A 13,608-nucleotide genomic window follows, 5' to 3' on the forward strand; every position below is an offset into this window, starting at 1 on the left:
TACATTTCCTTTCAGGGTGCATTTTGTATTTTATTAATTTTAAGACATTAAGAAAATTTTTTTTAATGTTTATTTATTTTTGAGAGAGACAGAGACAGAATGCGAATGGGTTAGCAGCAGAGAGAGAGGGAGACACAGAATCCAAAGCAGGCTGCAGGCTCCGAGCTGTCAGCACAGAGCCTGACGTGGGGCTCGAACTCACAGGGTGTGAGATCATGACCTGAGCCGAAGTCGGACGCTCAACCAACTGAGCCAGCCACCCAGGCGCCCCAAGACGTTTTTTTTTTTTTTTTGAAACTACATTTTAGGGGTGCCTGGCTGGTTCAGTCAGTGGGACATGTGACTCTCGATCTCGGAATTGTGAGTTCAAGCCCCACATTGGGTGTAAAGATACTTAAAGATAAAAACTGTTTTTATGAAAATAAAATACAATCTTAAAAAATATTAAAAACTAAAAACAATTTAAAACTCCATTTTAACATCTGTGAAGTCGTGATGCATCGTATCATTGCTAACTCGTCAGTTTTCATTACTTCCATAAATGTGAACATTAAAAGGCCAGCATCAGAATTTACAGAATGAGTATGAGCAGCTTGGAAGAAATTTCCAGAGACAACAGTGAACCAATTGTAGGTTGTGGGGAGAGGTGAAGTGCGTGCTTAATCAGACATGTTTAGCAACATTCCTGAAGCAGAAGTCAAAAGTAAGTCCTTCCTAGTAATTGCTGACTGTTACTCTTTTTCAGGCTTCTTCTTCTTCTTTTTAAGTTTAATTATTTATTGAGAGAGAGAGAGAGAACGGGGGAGGGGCAGAGAGAAAGGGAGACAGAGAATCCCAAGCAGTCTCTGTGCTGTGCCGTCAGGGTGTTGCATCCACACGACTCCTGAAACAGAATGCTACGGGCACCAGTGACAGTCACAACAAAGTTTATTACAACGAGAGGCAAGGCCGACCGATCGGGACCAACACTCTTGATAAGAGTGAGGCCCCGAACAGTCAGGGTACAGAGTTTTTTAAAGCCGATCACATCGTTTTATCATTACCTGGGAACAGAACAGAGAAACAGTTCCCAGATGAGTTAGAAACAGTTGCCGAATGAGGTGATTATTTTAGACTTTCTGCCGCTAAGTTGCAACCAGTGGATCTCCTTGACCTTGCCTCTGATGCTCTTTTCTTTGAGCTTTTGTTTCCTTCTTTGGTAAAGCCTGATTTACAAGAGTATGAAGCGTAATTTACAAGAGTAAAGCAAGGCTGTTATCTCTTGACCTTCAGTGTCAGAACAAAGCTGTTATTTTTCAAGCTACCCGTTAGCCCTACACTACAGTTTAACCCTTACAAGGGCACAACACAATGCAGGCACCGGGACTGTGAGATCATGACCTCGGCTGAAACAGTGTCACAAGCTCAACTGAGTCACCCAGAGGCCCCCAGGCTTCTTTTTAAAGAATTACTAATGCTCTTCATAGGAAAGTTGTCAGAGTGGGAAAATATGGATGTTGATAAATCTGACTCAAAAAGTGATTTAGAAAAGTCACACTCTGTGCATGTGAACCACACTGAAATTAAAATAAAAACTTCAAAGAAAGAAAAGTCCGATCCTGAAAATGCAAAAGTTTTAGGAATACCTTGCCCAATTTATTTCCCTTATATTTTCCTTTTTTTGTGCATGTATAAGAGGGATTCATGATACTTAAAATTTCTAATTAAACTTCAAACACAACGTGTGGTTACTTGGCCACGATTTCCTTCGTTAGTATTCTCTTTACTGGTGCATCCTGCAATCGATGTCCTTTTGGATTCACTGAATTACAGTCATAATAACAATTTACTGCTTCCTATGTATTATGTTACTTGCATAATCTCTTTTAATACTTCTAACAATTCTGTAAGGCAGCTACTGTTCTGCTTTACAGGTGAGGAAACAGAACTTCAGAAACAAAGTATCTTGCCCAAGACTACACAGCTTGGGCAAGCTGTGAGTAATAAAAATTACATTTGAACCCAAGTCTGAACTCCTGAGCCAGGGCTCTTAACCTCTGTAGTTTGCCACCTCTAGGTCCAAAGCCTACATTCTCTAGGTCCATGCTACATTAGGGGCATATTTACTTAAAAAGATAGGAGAATGGTTATCTCCCACATCACTAATGAGACTGGCTCCTCTGAACTGAAAAAGACAAGAGTGTATTTCACCTATTCTTCTGCCTTAGATGTGAGCTGAATCAGGGACATACGATTATAAGAAGCTTCTTTCGATGAGGAGGATGTCAAGCATTGAAACCAATGATCTCTGCAGGTGTTGTGACTGGGGAATAAACTAAACCAATATGGGATAACTGTAGTATATGTTGGGATTAAGAGCTCTACTTGGCAGAAAGTCTGCACTTAATAAGTACAGTCCGGGGTGCATTTTCCTTTAACCGTGGACCAGCCAGCAAGTAATTCAGAAGACGGGATGGGGTAGCATTACAAATAGGGGGTATTGACTCAGGGGGACTCTACTGGTAGGCTGCGAAATGACACAAGATGTATGGTGCAGGATCCAACTGGGAACATTCTAGAGTGGATAAAGAGTCAAGAGGTTCTCTGGGTCCAATTAAGACATAAAAGTATGATGATGTGCTCTCTTGACTAGGGTTGGGGAGACAAACTCTCTTATGCATAACTAGGGTTAAGTTCCAATGGCTACAATCTCTTTGAAGGATAACTTGACAATATCTATTAAAATACAAAAGACCTATCTCCTTCAATCCAGCAATTCTACTTCTAAGAGTTTATCCCACAGATTAAGTCAAATACATGCATAAAGGGGCACCTGGCTGGCTCAGTCTGGTTAAGCGTCTGACTTTGGCTCAGGCCATGATCTCTTGGTTCGGGAGTTCAAGCCCTGCGTCGGGCTATCTGTCTTAGCACCACCTCTCTTCGGATCCTCTGCCTCCCTCTGTCTCTGGCCCTCCCCTGATTGTGTTCTTCCTCTCTCTCGAAAATAAATATACATTAAGAAAAAAAAAAACCTTTTTTAACACAAAGGCAAAAAAACAAATACATGCATAAAGATGTAGGGGTAAGGATATTCACTGTTGCATAATGTAAAACAGCAAACGTTTGGAAATAATCTAATACTCCGTCAGTAGGCACTGGCAGATGTCATTTCTCCAGGAAATGATGTGTGAACCTCCACTCTGGGCTTAGCGTCCCTCCTGTGTGCTTCTAAGCACCTTAACATCTTCTGTCTTAAAACTTCCAGTAAGGGGAGAATCTACTTACTTGTCTGTCTCCCCCGGGTAAGGTTACTCTATTTCCCTCGTTTTGCAGATGAGGAAGCTTGGGCTCTGAAGGCCTGTGCGGCCCCCCATCGGGGTTGAGGCGAGAGTACATGCCAAGGCACAGACGTGGGAAAGGTGCTGGCATGTTGGGGACAGAGCAAGTGGTCAGTGTGACTGCTCTGCAGGGTGAATGGGCTCCATAGGGAGGGAGTTTGGACTTTAACCCAGAGGATGTGCTTCAACCTCTGAGGGAAAGAGTCCTAAATGTAGAACCCAGAGTTCCCTCTTTCCAGGGAGTTAAGTCCGGCTAAGAAACTCAGACTCAGGCAGGACAGAGTAAGTGAGTAAGGCTGAGATCCGAATGCAACAGGATCGTCTCTGCTCTCTGCTCTCTGCTCTCTGCTCTCTGACTCTGCATTTGGTTTCCTTGTCTGGAATCTGGAATGGACCCTGCAGGTTTCGGGAGGGTCTGAGGCCGGAGGCTCCGAACTGATCTGAGAACCAAAGAGAAGCAGCTTCCTCCCCAGGCTTCTCCAGTATTTTGCTGCTATCCCTGCTGCTTGGGAATGAGCTCTGAGCTCTCCTTGTGCGTGGCCGGGCTAGCCAGCCTTCTGTTTCCCTAAATGCATGTTGGAATCTCAAAGAGAAGCTGGATGAGGACTTTTTTTTTTTTTTTTTAGCCTAAGGGGCATGGACAATAAGTTGTCTGTCTGATATTTCCTTTTCTTTTCATAGTGTAGGCCTTCCTGGAAATCATTAAGGTGCTGCGGGGGATGATCTACGAAAGCTGGGGGGGTTCAAACAGTGGTCTGGAGGGTATACGTGTCAATCCCTCCTGCCCCGGTGACACACACACACACACACACACACACCACACACTCAGAGAGAGAAGTCACGAGTGACTTCCATTCCCCCCCTTAAATCTTTTTCCTCCCCAGCCCCACATTTCTAGTGCAAACAGGACAGGAAGAAGGGTATTAAGGCTGCTACCTTCATGAATGAAGGAGATTCTGCCATTCTCACTCTCCTGTGAGAGGCTATTTCACTCCCCACCTCCTTGAAAAATGACCAGTTGGTTGTTTGTTTTGTTTTGTTTGGGGGGGGGGGGTTCTGACTTGAGATCCATTGATTACTAAGCTTCTTGGCACTAATATTGGTCACTTCCTATCTAATTCAGAGATGGCAGAAACTTCAGGGGAACAGAACTCAGGAGGAGGAGGAGCCTTGTCCGGCAAGGCAAGTGGGTTTATCGGGGGAAGTCGTGCTGGGAGGAGAGTTCTGAGAAGAGATAGCCTGTTTTAGAAAGCTGGAAGTCAGAGCCCCAAGACTCTTGTAAACCAGAACCCAGTACCGGATTTAGGGGCCGGGACATATCTTCTCAGAAATAAGCAAGTGTCCACTGAGATCAGTTTGAGTGTTTCTTCACTTCTAATTTTAAATTGGCATCTCCACCACTAAGGCTCATGGATGCTTTCAGTAAAGAATGTTTTCAAAGACGCATCGCCAATGTCCAACAGGCTGGAGGACTTCTTAACAAGACTTTCACGTTCTGGTGCCCTTTTACTTCTTTATGTTCGTCTCCTGCCACCTTGCCCCTAAAATTCACCTCTCTGCACAGAAACACACACAATTCTCCAACCACTCTCAATGCTTTGCAGTTCTACAAACACACTCGGGCCTTTCAAATCTCCATGCCTTTCCTTCCCCAGCCTACACACCCACTCTCACTCTTTTTCCCATCTCCACTTGCATTCTTACTCTTCTTAAAGATTCAGCTTCCTTCTCTGGATTTCCATTGTGTTTCAGAGAGCACTTACCGCATTGCATTGGAACTTACGCGTGAGCCTGCCTGCCTCTCTCCCTGTATAATTTCAGTGACTTTGTAACAATACGGTGAAGAATAATACTAAGAAGAATATGAGGAAGCATGTTGGTTAATCACTCAAAAAGAAAGGAGAAGTTGGGTTGTGGCAAGGTCAAGTAGAAATAAGAGATGGGAGGGTAGAGTTGTTACCGGTCCTTAACCTTTGTCGGTGCCCCTTAAATGTTGTGAGGCATGAACTCAATGACCTTCTGGGAAGAAGTCACATCAGCCCTGCAGAGAACAAATGACTCTAGCAGGCAGGTGAAGGACTCAGGAAATAAGACTTATAGCGAACATATCCCTGAGATGATCATGTGGTCTCTTGCTTTCTTCCTTCAAGTAACATAAAATCACCGTGCAGGGCGGGATCTGGGTCTGGTCATGTGTGTCCAGATGTGTTAGGGTTGGAGCAGCTCTTAGGGGAGTTAAAAAAAAATGCTAAAAACTAAAATTCTGCATTTTTAAGGATTTGTCTTGAACTTCCTCCAAAGAAATTTCTGGATGGTAGATTTACCATCTGGATGGTAAATAGTACCACTTGTTTAAGTTATGGCTAAACCGAGCATGGCCTGCCTGCTGCTACCAAAGTCCATCAGTCTGTCCAGCTATACTGGGGCAGGGGGAGCATCTGGGTGAGTCTCATAGAACTCTGACCCTTATAGCCTGGAATGAGGGCCGCACAAGTACCATTCCTTGTAAAACCAAATAGAATTGGAGCACCTGGGTGGCTCAGTTAAGCATCTGACTGCCACCCAAGTCAGGATCTCATGGTTGGTGAGTTCGAGCCCCGCCTCTGCGCTGTGCTGACAGCTCGGAGCCTGGAGCCTGCTTTGGATTCTGTGTCTGCCACTTTCTCTGTTCTTCCCTTCCTCATGTTCTGTCTCTCTGTCTGTCTCTCAAAAATAAGTAAACATTAAAACTAAATAGGTTCTGGGACTTTGGGGTATACACTCGTCAGAAATGGGACTGAAAGCCTTTTTTAAAATCAACCTTAAGGGGCGCCTGGGTGGCGCAGTCGGTTAAGCGTCCGACTTCGGCTCAGGTCACGATCTCGCGGTCCATGAGTTTGAGCCCCGCGTCGGGCTCTGGGCTGATGGCTCGGAGCCTGGAGCCTGTTTCCGATTCTGTGTCTCCCTCTCTCTCTGCCCCTCCCCCGTTCATGCTCTGTCTCTCTCTGTCCCAAAAATAAATAAAAAAAGTTGAAAAAAAAAATTTTATAAAATCAACCTTAAAAATTCATTATGAATAATTACAAGTTGACCCTAGAAGGTTCCAAAGGGCTCATTACCTCAATGACCTTAAGTACCAAAATAATATTGCTTGTGCTGAAATACGCAGGGGGTGGGCATGTATGAAAAGCTGAGGGTGGGGGCACCTGGGTGGCTCAATCGGTTAAGCGTTGGACTTCGGCTCAGGTCATGATCTCTCAGTCTGTGAGTTCAAGGCCCGCGTCGGGCTCTGCTGACAACTCAGAGCCTGGAGGCTGCTTCAGATTCTGTGTCTCCTTCTCTCTCTGCCCCTCCCCAACTTGCACTCTGTCTCTCTATGTCTCTCAAAAAATAAATAAATGTTAAAAAAAAAAAAAAGACTTTTTTTTTTTTTTTTAAAGAAAAGCTAAGTGTGGCCTAATTCACTTCCAAGCATCAACTCCGGGGTAGAGAGTAACAGGAGGGAGGTCTTGAGAGGGGAAGGAAGAGCTCAGAGGACTGGAGTGTGAGGAGAACGGCTCAAACATGCTCCGTGACACGGAAATGGTCAGCCACCACACTTTATGGCGCTTCTTGGAAACTACCGCCAAAGGACCGCAGGCCAGCAGAGGTGGCTTGGCGAGGTCTCTGCGGGTGACAAGCGGGAGAGGCTGCAGGTGAAGGAGCCCGGGGAGGGGACAGTGGCGCCCCGGCGCCCTCAGCTCTCCACGACAGCGGTCGCCTGCGTTGCCGGGCTCACAGCCAAGTGGGAAGTGGGGGGCCCGGGGGTGTCCCCGTGCTCTGGGAAGGCCTGTGGCTCCTTGAGTTCCAGCACCACCCGGCTCAGGAGGCCTTTGAGCAGCTGCATTTCCCGGAGCAGAAGGTCCACGTCGGGTTTCAGGGCTCCGGCGGCCGGTGGCTCCCAGGGCGTCGGCGGGGCGCAGGCCGGGGGCCCAGCAGTGGGGGCTCTGCCCGCGGGGAACCGCAGCCCCGGAGAGGTGATGTTCGGGACGGAGGTGACCGGAGCGGCCGATCGGGACACAGGGGGCTTTCTGAAGGAAAGCGGCTGGTTGCCGGGCGCCAAGGCTGCGGCCTGTGGGACTGGGGCGGTGGTGGACGCCGAGTCCGGGGCGGCACCTGCGAACGCAACACACGAGAACCGCGCGGCTGCTCTCACCCTCCCGCGGCCTGGGCGCTCGCGTGGGCACGCGGGGTACGCGGGCCGGAGGGGAGTAAGGAGGGACGGCGTGGAGTGGAGGGGAGGGGGGGGGCGTTGAGGAAGGCAGAGTGGATGGAGCGGAGAGGACGAAGGGAGGGTAGCAGTGAGGAGGGTGGAGAGGATGGGGTGAAGAGGAGGGAGGGAGGGGAGGGGAGGGATGGGGAGGCGGGGAAGGGGACGAGCGGAAGAGGAGGGAGGGAGGGGAGGACTGGGAAGGGGAGGGGGTGCGGGGGAGGGGGAGGGGACAGGGAGGAGGGGAGGGATGGGGAGAAGAGGGGGGATGCGGGGGGCAGGGATGGGGACGGGGTGGAGAGGAGGGAGGTAGGAGATGCTGCGCAGAGAACAGAAGAGAGGGGGAGTAGTGAGGAGGGGAAGGAGGTGGAGAGGAGGGAGGGAGGGGAGGAGTAAGGAGGGCAGAGGGGGTGAGGTGGAGAAGAAGAAGAGGGGTAGAGAGGAGGGGTAGAGAGGAGGGGTGGGGAGGACGCAGAGGGTAGGGTGGAGAGAAGGGAGGGGAGGAGTGAGGAAGACGGGGTAGGGATGGGGAGGAGAGGAGGGGGGGAGGGGAGGGGGGAGGAGGGGGGGGGGGGGGGTACTGGGGTGGGAAGTGAGGAAGAGAGGGGAGCAGTGAAGAGGAGGGGTGAGGTGGAGAGGAGGGAGGGCGAGAACGGCGAGCTGGAGGGGTGGGGTGGCTCGAGGGAGACTCGGGGCGCGGAGGCGGCGGCGGGGCTGCGGGCCCGGGGTGGGGGGCCTCCCCGGGGGTGCGGTCACTCACCGCGCCCGGGGAGCTGCAGCCAAGGGCTGCGTTTCCGGACGCTCCGCGTGGCGGTGGCGGCCTCGCACCAGTACGATTCGAGCTCCTCGACCTCGGGCTCGGGGACCGTGTACTCGGCGCCCCAGTCGAAGCGGCGCACGGGGCGGCTGTACTTGTAGAAGGCGAACTGCAGCGGCGTGTCGCGCTTCTGCGGGTGCAGGCGGGTGTCGCAGCGCACCGCCACCCCGCCGCGGGCCTCCGCCCGGCCGGTCACCCTGAGCACCGGCGCCGGGAACAGCTCTGCAGAGAGGGGTTCCAGGGGCTGAGCGTGCACGGAGGGCCGGCGCAGGGGCCCCAGGGGACGAGGTCCCCGCGTCCGCGGCCCCGCGACCCCTCTGTGCTTCGGGTTTCCCGCGAGCGCTCCTCGCGGACGCGGAGAAGGGGTGGGAGGAGGCTGGGTGCGCGCCGAGGAGGGAGGAAGCCTCCCGAAGGGCGGGGCAGGGGGCTCGAGGGACGGGGAAAGCTTGCAAGGGGGCAGGACCCGGCCAGACGCTTCCTGTCACATCCCGATGACCTCCAGTTGGGGTCCCGCGGCCTAGAGGGGTGGCTGCGCCTTCTGCCCGGGGCTGTGGACTGAGCCGCCGCCTATATGGAGTCCCCACCCCTAGTGAGAAGCCAGAGCGCGCTGGAGGGGAGTGACACCCGCTCCCGCGCAGGCTGTGCCTCGGTGTCGCCTTCACTGCGCGGGGGAGGAGAGGCGAGAGCGTGCGTGGCCGGCGGGAGAAATCCGCTGCGTGGCAGCTACCCGACCCCCGCCCTCCCTGCCCGCCCGGTGCCCGTCCCCGAATTTCCCGGGACTCGCTCGCCTCCCTCCTGGGCCCCAGGTGTCCCCCACCTTGCACGGTCACGGCCACCTTGGCGGAGAACATGGGCGCGCTCTCCACCGGGATGCGCATGGTGCCCGAGCACTGGTAGCGGCCGCTGGCGCTGGCGCGCGCCTGTGGCACCGTGTAGTTGGCGCTGGAGTGGAAGTAGCGCACCGCCTTGCCGTCGTGGTAGTAGTGAAGCTTATACACCACCTTGTCGTACCAGCCGCGGCAGCGCATGACCAGCGGCTCGCCCTCGAACACCGCGGCGTAGGGCACTTGCAGGATCAGCCAGTCTACGACAGTCCCCACAGACAGGCCTGACTCCGAGAGAACTCCAGCCCTGGGAGTCTCCCTTCTTCTCCGCCTCCCCGCCGCCCTCCCCGCACGGTTGCTCTCCTCGGCCTCGCCAGCTCCCTCCCTGCTCCAGAAGCGGCCGGCGCCCGAGAAGACTCCCCCCACCCCCGCCCCCACCCCCAGACACACACGTTTCAGTTGAGACCTGCTTGTCCCCTAGATCTGGGTTTAGACGTTACCCCAACCCCCGCAGGACAGTCTTCGGTACCTCCCACCCTACCCTGTATTTATGGGTCACCGTCACCATCATCACCATCACAGCTAATGCTTATGCAGCCCTAACATGTTCTGGATGCCATTTTAGGAGTTTTACGTCGAGAAAGAATTCTGGAGTAACAGCCACAGTCCCTATGCTCCTCTATTCCACAGGCAGTAATCACCTTCTCTCGTGGCCAGTATTTTGTATTACCAACTTCCAAAACACAGAGTATGGACATGAAATGTACGTAAATGCTAAGTAATGATATTTGACTTCTGAATACAAGTTGTGGCCCGTCGAGCTAAGGGGACATGATACTCCCTACAAAATAGCCAATCCCCTGCCCTAAAGAAGGGATTATTGCTATTTTCTCATCCTGCTTCGGAAACCCTTTACTGTATCCCCAGGAAGTCAGCCTCCGAATTGGCCCCTATGCGCACACGGGCACGTCCACAATAAGCTTTCAAGCGCTTGGTTCAACTGCTGCTTCTGCCGCCCCCTTAACAAGTCATCTTTCGTTTCTCGTCAGCACAACAGCCAAAGGCACAGATACAATTATTTGCCTGCTGGGAAGCACAGAGAAGCACCGCCTTGCTCAGCCGGGAGTGATTCTCCCAGCTGCACGAAGCCCACATGGGACTGTCACTTTCCGGGCTTGGCTCTGCCCTTTCCCTGGCTGAGCCCTCCCCCGAAGCTCCCCGTCCAGTATTACAGGTCCTCAGAGCCTCTCCCCTTCTGAGCTAGTCCCAGAAACAAACACAAATGTTTATTTGCCTCCCACTGCGGCAGAGGGGTGCGGGGACCTTTGGGGCCAGGCAAGCCTTACCACGCGTCTCACGTCTTAGCGCCAGGCAGGGCCCTGCCTGCTCCAAAGGCTCCAGACAGCCCCCATTTCCTGCCCCAATGGGAGTGGCCCAGTGTCCCCTCCCATAGGAGGGCCAGTACGGCCAGAGGAGATGTGCGCAGTCCCTGCCCTCTGTTCAAACGCTCACCATTGGAAACAGACAGGTGGATGGGGTCACTGACGGGCGCCCCCCGGGTCTGGCATCGATACACCCCTGGTGTCTGCACCTCGATGCTCTTCTTGTGAGAGGGCAGAAGCAGGTGGCCCAAATACCAGAGAGTGCTGATGGGCCGAAGCTCCAGGAGCGGAGGGTGGTACCCATCACATCGCAGGGTCACCCGCTCCCCCTTGAAGATTGTGGTCCAGGGCGGGTGTAGAGACAATACGGGCTTCTCCAGAGTAGCTGGGGAGGGATGCGGGAGGGGGCAAGGTGGAAAAGAGAATCAAGATGAGGTGCCCAAAATGTGGTCTGGGGTTGGCAAATCTGAGAAAACTCCAGCTCCCAGGACCCAACCCGCGTTACTAAAGCAGTCCGATTGTGGAGACACCACGCTGGGTTACACACTGCCAGTCCCTTGATCTGTAGCCATTTCTCGGTGCTTGGAGGCAAACTGAGTCACAGGGACTGAGGAGGCGTGGGAAGCGACACTGTCCCACGGCCGCCAGGAAGTGGGGAGTACCCAGGGAGCTCCCTTAGGGGGATTGGTGTGGCAGGTGTAGAAAATTGGGCTCAGGGATGTGGAGGACTCACCAGCTTGCCCACCGCTTGGAACTGCGACACAGGAATTGAAGAAGAAGAAGAAAAAGAACGTTGGAGGTGAGAGGAAAGCAAGGGCCCTCTTGACCGTAGGAAACCCCACATGGGTCTCAAGACCTGTTTTGCTTCTGCTTTTAGTTTCCCCAGCCCCGAGAAAGCCCCCTCCTCTTTATCCTCCCGAAATAGACAATGAACTGTTGTTTGTAATAGAGGAATATTCCCCAACACACACACACACACACACACACACACGCACACACACACACCTTGGCCCATACCCTCCCCCACAGCCAAAGTGCTTGGGTCGCTGCTGACGCACTGAGGACTCACCCAGGAGCAGTAGGGCCGTCAGCGACCACATGACGGACCTGCCTGCAGAACGGTGCAGGTGCCCTGGCGTAGGGTGGGGGAGGAGGGAGAGAAGGTGGCCAGTGCTGCCGCCTGAGTCCTGGGAGGCATTGCGGCTTCGCTCACCCATTCCTGATTCCTGAAGATGGCGGACTGGAGACAGCGGGACGTGGGCTGGGTCAGCGCAGCCCTCCGGTGTCCCAGGCACCAGGCGCTGTCCCACCTGCCAGCCCTACAGCCACGGCACATCTCAGGCCAGCGCCAGCCTCTGTAGAGAAGGCGTGCTGAGCAGAAGCCATGCCGTCTGCGGCCCGAGGAAGCCACAGAGAACCCCAGGCGGTGGCAGGCGACCCTGCCACCTTCGGGCTCCCGTTGACACCCCCCTCCCACTCTCTCTCCTCCCCACCTTCCAGCTGGCCCTGTAAGCCTCAGTTGAGGAAATACCTCTTCATGTCCTCAGGGTCTACCCAGGGCCTTTATGATGCTGGCTCCCTGGTGACAAACATCGTTGTGAGGCCTAGTGAGGTTGACACCGGGTTCCCTGCACCCAGAGCTCACAGCTGCCCACAGATGAGTGGATGGAAATGTGTGATTCGCCAACCACCTTCTGTGTCGCTGTCTTCCGAAGTTCCAGTTATGAATAGAAATGGGGGGAGGGGGTGGCGCCTGGGTGGCTCAGTCAGGGAAGCATCCGACTTTCTCTCAGGTCACGATCTCATGGTTCATGGGTTCGAGCCCCGCGTGGGGCTCTGTGCTGACAGCTCAGAGCCTGGAGCCTGCTTCAGATTCTGTGTCTCCCTCTCCCTCGGTCCCTCCTCCACCCCACTCTGTCTCTCTCTCAAAAATAAATACACATTAAAAACATTTTTTTTAATTAAAAAAAAAAAGAAATATGGGGTGCCTAGGTGGCTCAATCAGTTAAGCAGCCAACTCTGGATCTTGGCTCAGGTCATGATCTCACGATTTGTGAGTTCGAGCCCTGTGTCAGGCTCTGCACTGAGTGTGGGGTTACTTGGGATTCTCTCTCTCCCTCTCTCTCTCTGTCCCTACCCCACTCATGCTCTCTTACTCTCTCAAAATGAGTAAATAAACTTAAAAAAAAAAAAAAGAATAGAAATGCAATGTGTTTCCCCTTCTTCCTCCCTTCTGGAAAACTTAAACCCTCAGAAATGCGAAAATTCTTTACTACCCACCCCAGTGATCTCGCCCTATGGCACCTCCACTCACTTGTGCCTTCCTTCCTTCTAACCATGCCTACATGCCTCCCCCAACCATTCCCCTGTTCCGGGACTCCTTACCTGTGGCAGAGAAGTCACCACATCAGCCCCTCGGAAGCTTCTCAGGTCCAACCCCCCAGCTCTACTTCTCGAGCTTTCCGAGCTATGTGATCATACCCTGGGCAAATGGGCACCTGAATTCTCATGTAAATACTTAATGAAGTTTCCAACCTGATTGTATGTCTCTTTGGACTGTCTCCTGTCCTCACCTGTAGTGCACTGGGGCACCTCCTTCTTCTGGAACTCTGGCAGGAAGGAAAAGGATTGTCAGATGCTGTCATCTCTTAAACACAGTCTCTCCCCTCTTGCTGGCTGACGGCCAGCCTAAGCTCCGGTCTGAGAATTCCCTCAAGTTTCTCTTAAGGTGTCAGTTTTTGTTAAAAATGCAAATGCCTCTTAGGGAAATGTGATTGGCCATTTAAGTTTTGATGGCCACTTTAGATCCTGTATGAGAGCAGGTTTTGATAAAAGACAGGTAGTCATATGGGTCTGAAAAAGAGGGAGGAACCTGATACAGGCTCAGGGGTGAGGGAGGGAGAGAAGAATTCGATACTGGGAACAGAGATTATAAACTGCCTGCTTTAGGGGTGCCCCGGCTAGACAAGGCTCCCAAACACCCTGCCTGACTCCTCCTCTAGGGCCAGTGTGGGCCTCACCACATCCTGACTCAGGGGTC

At 52.7% G+C, this 13,608-nt stretch overlaps 1 protein-coding gene across 1 annotated transcript; it reads right to left on the reverse strand.

The window, feature by feature from the left end:
- Positions 1–6,933: 6,933 nt before the first annotated feature.
- On the reverse strand, positions 6,934–12,048 carry FCRLB (Fc receptor like B). Its single transcript, XM_049634610.1, has 6 exons — positions 11,638–12,048; positions 11,302–11,322; positions 10,699–10,953; positions 9,180–9,446; positions 8,306–8,584; positions 6,934–7,451 (listed from the first exon to the last, which is right to left on the reverse strand). Exons 1-6 carry the CDS (start codon positions 11,783–11,785, stop codon positions 7,033–7,035), a joined length of 1,389 nt encoding a protein of 462 aa, XP_049490567.1. The 5' UTR covers positions 11,786–12,048; the 3' UTR covers positions 6,934–7,032.
- Between the last annotated feature and the right edge of the window lie 1,560 nt (positions 12,049–13,608).

Source organism: Panthera uncia, chromosome F1 (assembly GCF_023721935.1).
Source record: "Panthera uncia isolate 11264 chromosome F1, Puncia_PCG_1.0, whole genome shotgun sequence".
In the NCBI taxonomy this organism is placed as follows: domain Eukaryota; kingdom Metazoa; phylum Chordata; class Mammalia; order Carnivora; family Felidae; genus Panthera; species Panthera uncia.